This window comes from Gouania willdenowi, chromosome 12 (assembly GCF_900634775.1).
Source record: "Gouania willdenowi chromosome 12, fGouWil2.1, whole genome shotgun sequence".
In the NCBI taxonomy this organism is placed as follows: Eukaryota; Metazoa; Chordata; class Actinopteri; order Blenniiformes; family Gobiesocidae; genus Gouania; species Gouania willdenowi.
This window is the reverse complement of record NC_041055.1, coordinates 1,198,985-1,211,484: the sequence shown is the minus strand read 5'-3', so window position 1 is coordinate 1,211,484 and position 12,500 is coordinate 1,198,985. Positions and strand designations below refer to the sequence as shown.

At 35.7% G+C, this 12,500-nt stretch overlaps 1 protein-coding gene across 4 annotated transcripts in view; it reads right to left on the bottom strand.

The window, feature by feature from the left end:
- Nucleotides 1-12,500, bottom strand: part of adamts6 (ADAM metallopeptidase with thrombospondin type 1 motif, 6) — a 76,953-nt gene that overhangs the window by 36,636 nt on the left and 27,817 nt on the right. For all 4 annotated transcript variants that reach the window (XR_003675268.1, XM_028463309.1, XM_028463310.1 and 1 more), the window contains 2 exons: nucleotides 6,725-6,866; nucleotides 3,322-3,429 (listed from right to left, as the gene is read on the bottom strand). Coding sequence is in view for 3 of the 4 variants with exons in the window: in XM_028463309.1 (XP_028319110.1) it covers nucleotides 3,322-3,429; nucleotides 6,725-6,866 (250 nt within the window). In the remaining variant the exon portion in view is untranslated. The remainder of the gene's footprint in view (nucleotides 1-3,321; nucleotides 3,430-6,724; nucleotides 6,867-12,500) is intronic.

The following is a 12,500-nucleotide window of genomic DNA, read 5'->3' as shown; positions in this document are numbered from 1 at the left end:
ACACGCTTTTAACTATTTTCATTGGGTCATAACTACATGTGGTAATGTAAGAAAAAATCTGATCTGTTTTAAATTTTTTCACACAAATGACAGAAAAATCTACAAAAATGAGTTAAAAACATATAAAATAACAAAAAAAAACACACAAAAATACACAAAATGAATTTAAAAACACAAACTGATGGAAAGATATATAAAGTCTCCAAAAATACACAAAATGACTCAAAAACACATTAAATGAGAGAAAATAACTCAAATCAACAAACTAAATGAATATGAAAGAATGTTTGGTCCATAACTACAAAATCTGATCTGTTTTAATTTATAGTATTAATGTTACTTTTTAATCGGGATATAAAACAATTTTTCTTTATTTTTATTTTGAAGTCAAACTGTGGGTTATTTCACCACTGGTGAATATTATAATTATTATTAGAATTGTCCATATCTCAAAAAGTATTGATCAGATCAAACTAAAAAGACTTTATCTGATGAATTATGAGCATTAATGACAGTTTTAAATGCTGACATGTAAAAATAACTTATGTGTGAATAATAAACATTTATGTTTAGATTCTTGTGACTGTGACGTGTTTTTAAAAAAAGTGCTGACGTGTATTTCTGGCCTGTGTCTAAGCTTTGTGCTGATTGGATGAGGAGTATTTATCAGTGGGTCAATAATCAATAACCCTGGGGGGGGGATTAGTGAGAACACACACTAATCTATCATCACTGTAGGGGTCACCTCCTCATGGGTGTCAAACTGAAGGCCTGAGGGCCAAACCTGGCCGGTCACAGAAAACACTTCGGCCCCCGTCATGATTTATTACATCATTAAATAAATTACTATCAAGTTTGGTTTGGAATATTGGTAACTGAATGCAAAATGTACACAAATTACAACATAAATACACAAAATAACCAAAAGTTTCACAAGACAACTAAAAATACACAAATAATAGAAATTTACAAAATGACAAAAAATAAAATCTAAAAATACAGAAACTTACCAAATGACTCCAAAAACTAACTAAATTACAAAAAACAAATAACTCAAAGACATAAAATGATTTACCAAAATATAAAAGCAGTGAGTCACTGGGAGGGGCCCTCAGATGCCTTCAAGAAACTAAGAAGATTTTCTGAACAATTGAACTTATAACTTATAAAACGTTTCCTCCACTTTTACACATAATGTCATTGACCCATTATTTCATCTCTTTTCACCATATTTCATGATTATTTTTCACAATTTCACCACATTCACCATTTGTCATGTCCATTATTTACCAGTTTAAACTAAACGTGCCAATATTCACACTTTGAAACCTTTTTACCTCTTTTTCTCTCTGTTTTTTAATTTATAACTTTTATCCAATTTGTGGTTTTTAAAAATCACATTTCACCATTTTTGGTCATTTTGAACCATTTTATTAGTGATTAAAACCATGATTTCCATCTTTAAGCACGTCATGAGGAGGATATGTGGAACGTTAAGGGTAAAAACGTGATGACATTTAACTTTATCTTAATATTGCTGAGTCGTTTGTGGTTTCTGAGCTAAAATCAGTTTCCTATTGGTCAGTCATTGTTCACTCTTCATCACATTCTTTTACATTCCTGTTCTCTCCAAACATAACCTGGGCCCTCAAAGGCTCCAGTGAGCTAATGCTAACGCTAGGTGACAGAGCATCAGTGATAATAACCTCTATAATCCTTGTTTGAACAACCTGTGTGTGACTGTGTGTGTGTGACTGTGTGTGTGTGACTGTGTGTGTGTGTGTGTGTGTGTGACTGTGTGCGTGTGTGACTGTGTGCGTGTGTGTGACTGTGTGTGTGACAGTGGTTAAAGCTAATTGCACCTTCTGTTGCTACGTTTTGTCATTTATAAAATAACAAGTTCTGATCAACTATGACTGGGCTCACGAAACGTCTCCAGGCTGAATATCACGTCCCACGTTACCAAGAATTCAGTGAAATGTCTCAGAGAGGCTCTAGACATATGCTCATAGAATATCATGTCAGATTACAGCCTGATTCAACGAGCATTAACGGAGGAGTAGTCGTTTGAAAAATGTGGCCCCGTGGCACATACGGAGTAATATGTGACACGTAATGGGCCCCATTTATATATTGGTATGTGTCAATGACTCAGTAATACCAACTGTCGTAATATTTGACTTGCGTATAAATGAGAAATCGACTCATTACTCTGTACGTGTCACGGGGGCAAACGACTCCTCTGTTCAAATCAATAATGGGGCTCCAGCGTCTCCTACACCCCTGAATGTGATATTAGGTTTATTAAGAGTTTTATCACTTATTCTTTTTCTTTAGTAAAATAGACTTCATAAAAAATTAAAGGATGAAATTGATTAATTGTATCTAGAATAAAGTTAATCGTTAAAATACACATGATAATAGAAACGTATACAAAATAAGAACAAAAATACTCAAAATACCAACAGAATTACCTCAAAAACACAAGACGGAGGCAAAAAATACAAAAAAACATAGAGAAATAAGAAAATAATTTACAAAAAGAAAAGAAAAACATTACAAAAAATTAACAAAAAATAACATCAAAATACACCAAAGAACAACAAAAATACACAAAATGACAAAGAACATTCCAAAAACACAGGACAAGTACAAAAATAACAGTAGTTATAACGTAGTGTGTGCGACGTAGTGTGTGTGTGACGTAGTGCGTGTGTGCGACGTAGTGTGTGTGCGACGTAGTGTGTGTGTGACGTAGTGTGTGTGTGACGTAGTGTGTGTGTGACGTAGTGTGCGTGCGACGTAGTGTGCGTGCGACGTAGTGTGTGTGACGTAGTGTGTGTGCGACGTAGTGTGTGTGTGACGTAGTGTGTGTGCGACGTAGTGTGTGTGTGACGTAGTGTGTGTGTGACGTAGTGTGTGTGTGACGTAGTGTGTGTGTGACGTAGTGTGTGTGCGACGTAGTGTGTGTGTGACGTAGTGTGTGTGACGTAGTGTGTGTGTGACGTAGTGTGCGTGCGACGTAGTGTGCGTGTGTGACGTAGTGTGTGTGACGTAGTGTGTGTGCAACGTAGTGTGTGTGCGACGTAGTGAGTGCGTGCGACGTAGTGCGTGCGTGCGACGTAGTGAGTGCGTGCGACGTAGTGCGTGCGTGCGACGTAGTGCGTGTGTGCGATGTAGTGCGTGTGTGACATCGTGTGCGTGTGACGTCGTGTGCGTGCGACGTAGTGTGCGTGCGACGTAGTGCGTGTGTGCGACGTGCATGTGTGACGTAGTGTGTGTGTGCGACGCAGTGCGTGTGTGTGACGTAGTGAAACTCACCCCCTTATCGATGCTGCTGCTCTGACACAGCGTCCCCTCGGCTGCTGGAATACTGTTGGTTACACAGCGGTTGCTTTTGCTAAGGCACCAGAGCTCTCTACACACTTCCTAGGAAAGAAGGCACCAGCAAGTTGGTCAGAATATATACTGTATAAATATAAATATACTGTATATATTTATAATACCAAAGCAGCAGAGTAGATGACTAAAACTGGTCCTTATTTTTCTTACATGTTCAGCTTCTAAAACATCCCAAAGAAGAAGAGAAAGTGTAGAACATGATACACGTGTTCATAGCTAATATTATTTTTTCAACAATAAATGTTTTTCTGATGCAATGGTTTTTATATTTCTTATGTCACTAGTGAAAAACTAATAAATAATAAATAATTATTAGACACAGTGAAGCTACAATAGCCTCATGTAAATTATTTTAAATATCATCGAGCGCTGAAATAACACAAAGGTTGGGTCCAAAATATAAATAAAGAAGTTACATAAAGAAAAATAGTTTTATATCCTGATTAAAAAGTAACATTAATACTATAAATTAAAACACATGTAGTTATGGACCAGACATTTGTTGTCTTTTTGTGTTTTTATTGTATTATTTTTTGGGGGGTTTGTGTATTTTTCTTCTTGTTTTCAGTTTTTTGTGGTAATATTGTGTGTTTTGGTTGTTCTTTGTGTCTTTCTTTTATATTAATTTTGTTTGTTTATTTTAGTTGTCTTTTTGTACACATTTCTTTTTTAGTATTTCATGTGTTTTAGACTCATTTCTGTAGTTTTTTCAGGACGTTTTTAGTCATTTGTGTATATTTGAGTTGTTTTCATTTTATAGGGTAATGTTTGTGTATTTTTCCTTTCCTGTATCATGTTCAGTTATAAATATTAACAGTGTCCCATCATGTCTGAACTAAAGGAGAAACATCTTTCCAGAGCGTTGGTGTCCATCAGAGTCAGAGAGTTATGATCCCACGCATGAACACATGAAATAAAGGCAGCGCTGACTCTCCAGCTGCTTCCAATGAGCGACCACGCTGAGGTCAAAGGTCAACGGCCTCAACCAAGGTTTATGTTGGAAGTGAACCACTTGTTTACATGCTTTAAACATCAGGGGGTTGTTTTTCATACCTCCAGATTTGACTGTTCCCTCACCTTTAGATACGCCCGTTTTCTGACCCGATCGCTCCTTTTCCAACCTCTGACACAATATTACACAACGTTCTTCAGATGAACGCAGAAAAAATAACCTTTATTTAAAATCAGAATATTACAAATTTAAAGGCTGTGGTTTATCTGATGGTGTATCAGCAGAACTGGTGATCAGTTTATCTGGTGACACGTCACAACAGAAACATCTGGTGACGTTGGACGTAATTAAATGTGTCACAAATATTGTTTTGGAATCAAGTCAAAATGTTTGTGAACAAAAAAACTTTGATCATTTCTCCCTGTGCAAATACAACAAAGGCTTTTAGTGGTTTTTAGTCATTTTGTGTGTTTTTATTTTATTTATTTTTTTGTTTGTGTATTTTTGTAGTCCTTTTTGTGTATTTGTGTCTTTCTTTTATATCAATTTAGCTTGTGTATTTTTGTGTTCTTTTTCCATAATTTCCTCTCATTTAATGTGGTTTTTGTTGTTATTTTGTGTATTTTTTATTGTCATTTTGTGTATTTTTTAATGTCATTTTATGTATTTTTTATTGTCATTTTGTGTATTTTTTATTGTCATTTTGTGTATTTTTTATTGTCATTTTGTGTATTTTTTATTGTCATTTTGTGTATTTTGGAAACTTTTTTGTATCTCTTTCTATCATTTTGTGTTTTTTCAGATTCATTTTGTGTAATTTTGTTGACTTTTTGCGTGTTTTGGGTATGTTGTGTGTTTTTGGAGTGATTTTTGTGTATTTTTCTTGTCATTTTGTGTGTTTTCAAATTCCTTTTTGTATATCTTTCCATCATTTAGTGTATTTTTAGATGCATTTTGTGTAATTTTAGTCATCCTTTTGTGTGTTTTGGGGTATGTTGTGTGTTTTTGGAGTATTTCTGTTTTTCTCTGTTATTTTGTGTTTTAGAGTCATTTTTTTAATTTTTTCATTTTATTTTTTGAGTCATTTTTGTGTGTTTTTGTTCATTTATGTTTCAGTGTTGAAGCTCTATGGGTTAGCAGAGTGGTGCTAAGCTAATAGCAGGCTTGGAAAATGAGTGAACATGTTGTTCTGAGCATCAGATGAAGTGTTTTCACTAGTTTTCTGTCTTAGAACACGTGGAACCCATAGTTCCCAGGCTTCGTGTCGTGGTTATTCACACCAGGTCATGTGACGCTAAATCTCCAGCAGCCTTTAAAGTGTTCAAAGCGAACAAATCACGTGTTAATCTCATTGTCTAAGTCTAGTATTTATAGCTCTATTTAAAGGATGCTCTCACATGTTGTGGCTAAACTCATTTCACTGTTATTTGCTTCTAAATGTGTAAACTGAGCGTGTTTATATCAGAGCTGGGTTCATATCCATGTGTGTGGTTTCTAACGTCGCTCTGCACACGACATCTTAAAGTGAGTCCATGAAAAAGATCTGAAGACGTTTTAAAGTTATGAGATTTATTTCATAATAAAACATGATAATCTGCCTCTGGAAACATTGTTATTATCAGCTTAGAAACAACTTCATTTGTTCTCATTCAGACTTTAGTTTCAGTGAAATATTATCTCTGCCTTCCTCCGTTCCACCACATGTTTTATCATTATCATTATTGATCATCGATCTGTGAACAATCAGAGCTCATCTTCCACTCATCAGAGCGTGAATCATTTGTTCCACAGTTTACTTTAGGGCTGCAACATTAATACGTTTAAGATCAAACTCAGATCTTTATTTATTTTTTATTTTTTTGTCATTTTGTATAATGTCCTCTCATTTAATGTGATTTTTGGAGTCATTTTTGTTGTACTATTAGGAGTCTGGAGTCCTTTGTGTGTATTTCTGTTGTTGTTTAGTGTATTTTTCTATCACTTTGTGTTGTTGTTTCCTATATTTATTTTATTTATGTATATTTGGTGTCTTTTTGTTTATTATTTTCCTCTCACTTTATGTTTTTGGTGTCGTTTTGTGTGTTTTATAGAGATTTTTGTATATTTTTGTTTTTCTTTTGTGTGTTTTTCTATTATTTTGTTTTGTTCTAGAGTAAATTTAGTAGATCTCTTCATCATTTTTGTGCTTTTGGAGTTTGTTGTTTTGTGTGTTTTTGTAGTGATTGTTGTAATTCTCAGATTTTGGAGTCCTTTTTGTTGTCCTTTAGTGTATTTTTATGTCATTATGTTTGTTTTGTTGATCTTTAGTGTATTTTTGTTTCTAACTTGTATAATAATTATTGGGTTGCTATGGTTGCGCTGCTTTCTTACCCCGTACTTGCACTGGCGCGACGAGGCTCCGTACTGGAAGCGGCACTGCTCGTCTGCGTCGTACACCTGCCCCGGGGCCACTGTTGGGTACAGGAAGTCTCGTTTCAGAGGTTCATTGTCCAGACACGTCCCCCGACCTGAGCTGTCAAAAAGACAAACCTACAATCGGACGGATTCTCACACAAAAGAGCCAACCCTCCACTCACTTTTACAGCCAAACGTCACCTAAACACGAGCTGCGACCTTCATTTGAACCTAAATGTTCAAAATATACCAAATGAGAAAAGATAAAGCAGTTTGAACCATTAGTGTAATAACGTCCTTTGATTAATAACTGAAAAACAAAGCTATGTAGGCAGCACTAGTACGTTTATTAGGGATTATCAATATTAAAGTATTGAGATAATTGTGTGGTGGATAATTGGAAAAAGTCCAATAAAAAAATCCCCTTCAAAACAAAAACACCGACTGAAAACTGGCCAACGGGTCAGTTTAGTGTCCAGAACCACAAGTTGGGAACCTCTGTTATAGACAAAGTACATGTGTAGCATGTTACATCACCAGGGTTGGGCAATAAATCTATATTTATTTTATTTGGATACTGATTTATTTTTAAGCTTATTTGTGCTAAATTCAAGATTTTATAATTTCAACACACACTTCTGTCTAAAAAAATCTGAAATTTTTACCAGTTCTGTAATTATTCAATAGTCAAACTGCATATTATTAGTTTGATCTGATCAATACTTTTTGAAATATGGACATATGGGGTTGTCCTTATTGTTCTCCATGTTCATCTTCCAATAAATCAGTAACTCCATCACATAGAAAGGTAAATATGGTATATTAATAAGCTCCACCTACTCTCTCAGAATATAGTAATAGATCTGCTATACATCCTGTACTATATCATATTTACCTTTCTATTTGAGTCCCTGACATATTGGAAGATGAACATGGAAGAGCAATAAGGACCCCCCCCCACCCACCCCCACATTGTTCATATATTTTTTAAAAGTACTGATCAGATCAAACTAAAAATCTATAGTTTGACTATTGAATAATTTTAAAACAATTTGTAAAATGATCAGAATTTTTCCAGACCTAAGTGCGTGGGATATTTTATGAAATAGATGTGATTTCTTTCTTAGTATTAGTGTTGATATAACCAGAAGAACTGCACAGTGATATGAGGCGTGAACGAGTCGAAGTGAGACCCTGCGGAGCGTCTGAGGTTGTGTTTAGTCTGCTGAGTCAGCGAGAAGCGACGGTTTCTCTGTGTTCCAGTAGCAGAAACACAATTACAAGAAGCTGCTGCAGCTGTTTATGTTGAACCATGAGAAGGAGAATCAGGAGCCAATAAACAAACACAGACAGATCTGCTTTCAAACTCTAACCTCCTCCACCGCTGCACGCACACACACACACACACACACACACACACACACACACACACACACACACACACACACACACACACACACACACACACACACACACACACACACACACACACACACACACACACACACACACACACACACACAGCTATTTACTGTAACACTGTGTTCTTTCCAGTTCTCCAACAATAATCCCAACAGCTCCAAAGGGAAACATTCAGACTGTAGAGATGAGCCGAGCTTTAAGGACGGAGCAAATCACATCCAGACTGACTGCAACAAACAAAGAGAGAACCAGAGTAACTGATGAACCAGAGTAACTGATGAACTAGAGTAACTGATGAACCAGAGTAACCGTAGAACCAGAGTAACTGTAGAACCAGAGTAACTGTAGAACCAGAGCAACCGTAGAACCAGAACAACCGTAGAACCAGAGCAACCGTAGAACCAGAGTAACTGTAGAACCAGAGTAACTGATGAACTAGAGTAACTGATGAACCAGAGTAACTGTAGAACCAGAGTAACTGTAGAACCAGAGTAACTGTAGAACCAGAGTAACTGTAGAACCAGAGTAACTGATGAACTCGTCTAGTTTCTCATGTCACTCTAATGCACAGCGTAGCAAACACTGCCCTGACTTTATAAGGCCTCACGTTTACGGTGATCACAGAAAACAAAGACGAAAAACATAAAATCCACCATTGTTTCACCTCAGATTATTCATCTTCCTACTCATTCTAGGGCTTTGACAAAACTCACACAATTTACACATCAAAACGTGTGTCTCGATCGAGAATAGCGTGCTATGACTTTTCTAAGCCATTCTTGAGTTTTTTCGCTGAATACGTCGCAAAAAACTGCGGTTGCGAGAAATTCTTCCAAAAAAGGTTGTAAACCACTGAATGCTGTTTATTTCCACTTATTTACAAAATGAGATTCTTTAAAATGTGTGTTATCACTCATTCATTTCATCATTATGATCTATAGATGATTTTAAATAGTTTCCTAAGATAAAAAAGGGACTAGAGCATAAACAGTTTGAGAACCTCTGCTTTAGACCACGGAAGATTCCATTACATTTTGGAGGGGATATGGATCAATATATTGATTCTGGGTCAGTTTCAAAAATCTAAAATCCCTATTTCTCATCATTAGCAAAATTTCCAAACTTAATATCTTGGTTTGTCAGTGACTGATCTTTATTAAATCTGACTCATGTCCAGATTAATAATAATAATAATAATAATAATAATAATAATAATGCATTAGATTTAATATAGAGCTTTATCATAGACACTCAAAGACTTTACAGAATCAAGGCATTATTCTTTCACTCCACACTTAGTGGTGGTAAGCTACTATTGTAGCCACAGCTGCCCTGGGGCAGACTGACAGAAGTGAGGCTGCCATAGTCAACCATAGGCCCCTCCCACCACCACCACTCACTCACACACTACATTCATACTAGACAATGTGGGTGAAGTGCCTTGCCCAAGGACACAATGACAGATACCACTGAGGCGACTGCCACCCCACTGTGGCCCTGGAACTCTCAGTGATCTCCATCATCTACTGACCAGGACCAGAGCTAACGGGATCAGCCAATCACAGGCTGGGATGGACACAGAATGGGAGTGTCTTACTTTTTATTTATCAGGTCCTAATATGACACAGAAATGCCTCACATGCATGTTTTAGAATCATTTCTGCAATTTACACTTTATTTTTCTCAGGAAATCAGACAAATATGTCAAATTTTGCAAATAATTTTGTTCAAAATGTTACACACGACTGCGTGAAACTGTGTGAAACTATGTGTGATTTGTTGGTTGGTGGTATTTAAAGGAAACATCTCTATGACTCAGACTAAACCGTTACTTCCTGTTTTGAGACCATTTCAAACATTTTTATGAGATTTTTTCCTGTGTCTGAGTTTCTACAAGTGAAGCAAACGAACATTTCTCGCAACGTAATCTGCTGTGATTTCAGCGTCATCCTCATGGTTTCCATAAATCATCTGAAACATATCAATATAAAATAAACAAGAGCAATCAGAGAGCGCAAACATTCACCAAAACTCATATCGGATATTTTTTCTCAAAATGATGATATATGATAAAAATCTGGATATTTTTGATTCAAATAAAGTCTGACCAGAAAAACAATCCTGGGTTAAATTTGCTGATGAAAAATGACACAGAAACACATTTATGAACAAACAGCTGATCAATATGTTCCACTTGAGGCTTTTTCTCCTCTCAGGGACAGCACGTGTGAGTGAGTTCTGTAGTGTGGTGTGTTTAGATGAAGGTCTGGGTTAGAACACACTCAGTGATCATCTCACTGTGTTTCATATGTTCTGAATGACTCCTAAAACCAGTATTTTATTACAAAATGAGATATAGAAATAAAAATATATTGTATAGGTGATACAGTCATTTTCTATATCACCAAAATAGAAAACTTCATATATTTTGTTGTCTTTTTGTGTATTTTTGTTGTCGTATCATTTATTTTTATAGTTGTTTTGTGTTTTTGGAGTACATTTTTGTGTTTTTCTTGCCTTTTCCTGTTTTTTTGTTGTTCATTTGTGTATTTTTGGTTTGTTTCTTTAGGTTTGCTGTTATTAATTGTTATTTTGAGTTTAACTGACTCATTCCTGCTGTGGTTTAACACTTCAGGCTTCCAGTTACTGTATGTACAGTCATGGACCAAAGTAATGGCATACCCTGGAATATTTCCAAAAATTACAGCAGTTCTCCCAGAAATAGCTGCAATTCTAAATGTTTTTGGTATACGTGTGTTTATTTCCTTTATTGTGCATTAAACAACACAAAAAACAGAAGAAAAAAGCCAATATTTACATAATTTTACACAAAATTTAAAAAATGGACCAGAGAAAATGGATGGTACCTTTTTAAAACTGTGGATAAATATTTTTATTTCAAGCACGTGATGCTGGTTTAAACTGCTGGAAATGTAGACATGACACCTGAAGCCAGGTACAGTGTATAAAAGTTGAGTTGAGAAATGTCTGAGAACTTATGAAGTAAACGTGTGGAAAAATATGAACAATCTCAAGGTTACAGGATCATCTCCACAGATGTTCAAGTTCCTTTGTCCTTTTTCTCCAGGAGTGTCAATATTTAGGTTTATGACTATATTTAATCCCTTTCATGTACTAATAACACTCTTTACTAGGTATCCTGTAAAGCAGACATAGGCAACTGGCGGCCCGGGGGCCACATGCGGCCCTCGGTCTTATTTTATGCGGCCCCCAAAGTAAACATACAAAAACAACAATACATTAAAATAATAAAAAGAATTACATTATAGGAAAATACAGTAAAAGGCAAGAGAAAATACACCAAAAACACACAAAAACTACTCCAAAAATGAACAAAACGACAACATTAATATACATATACAATATTACTCAGAAAAATATACAAAATTACGAAAATTGACAACAAAGTTACAAAAAAGACAAGAAAAACATTAAATATTACTCTGCAAACCCACAGTACTAACAAACAAGCAAAACAACAACAAAAATATACAAAAAGTACTTCAAAAAAATGCAAAATGACACACACAAATACACAATTTTACTCCAAAAAACATATATTTTACAGGAAAAATACACAAAAGAACTACAGAAATGCACAAAATGCTTCACAATAAGAAAGACAACAACAAACATACACAGAATGACAGAAAAACACACAAAATGACTACAAAACCTTTGTTTCCTGCATTAATGCTCATTATTCTAAATGCTGACATGAATGTTGATCATGTGACCCTTTGATCAACATGTTTGTGGCCACGCTGTGATTGTTGCTAATGTCTGCTGTAAAGTCTTTCATTAGAAAAGCATCGTTCATTGAGATGCAGAAGAGCTTTAGGACGGTGGTGTGTACTGTGCAGAGGGGTTTTTATTATAAACATCAAAAACCAGATGTTTATCATTACATTGTTCTTCTTCTTCAAGACATTTGATAAGAAAAAAGAATTTAAAAACATCTTTTGAGGTGAAAATGTTTGTTTCTCTTGGTTTCTTCATTTAGTCAAAGCACTTCTTCCTCCAACACACACAGTTTATTAGTTTGTAGGGAGACAAAATATTCAGAGTTTGAACATAAACGACCATATTTGACACAGTCGCAGCTTCCTGTTCGCTGCGTTTGGCCATCACGCCACAGCGGAAAGCTGCTTTAATAAGAGGGAGGTAGTGAAGCACTCCAACAGACTCAACACTGATCAAAAGACTGTGTTTAATAAACCCTGAGCAAGGCCGCACAGGCTGAACTGCAGCTGAACTGTGAGAGTGATTATAAACTGTTTCTAGGAGGAGAAGAAAAAAAAGCCAAACA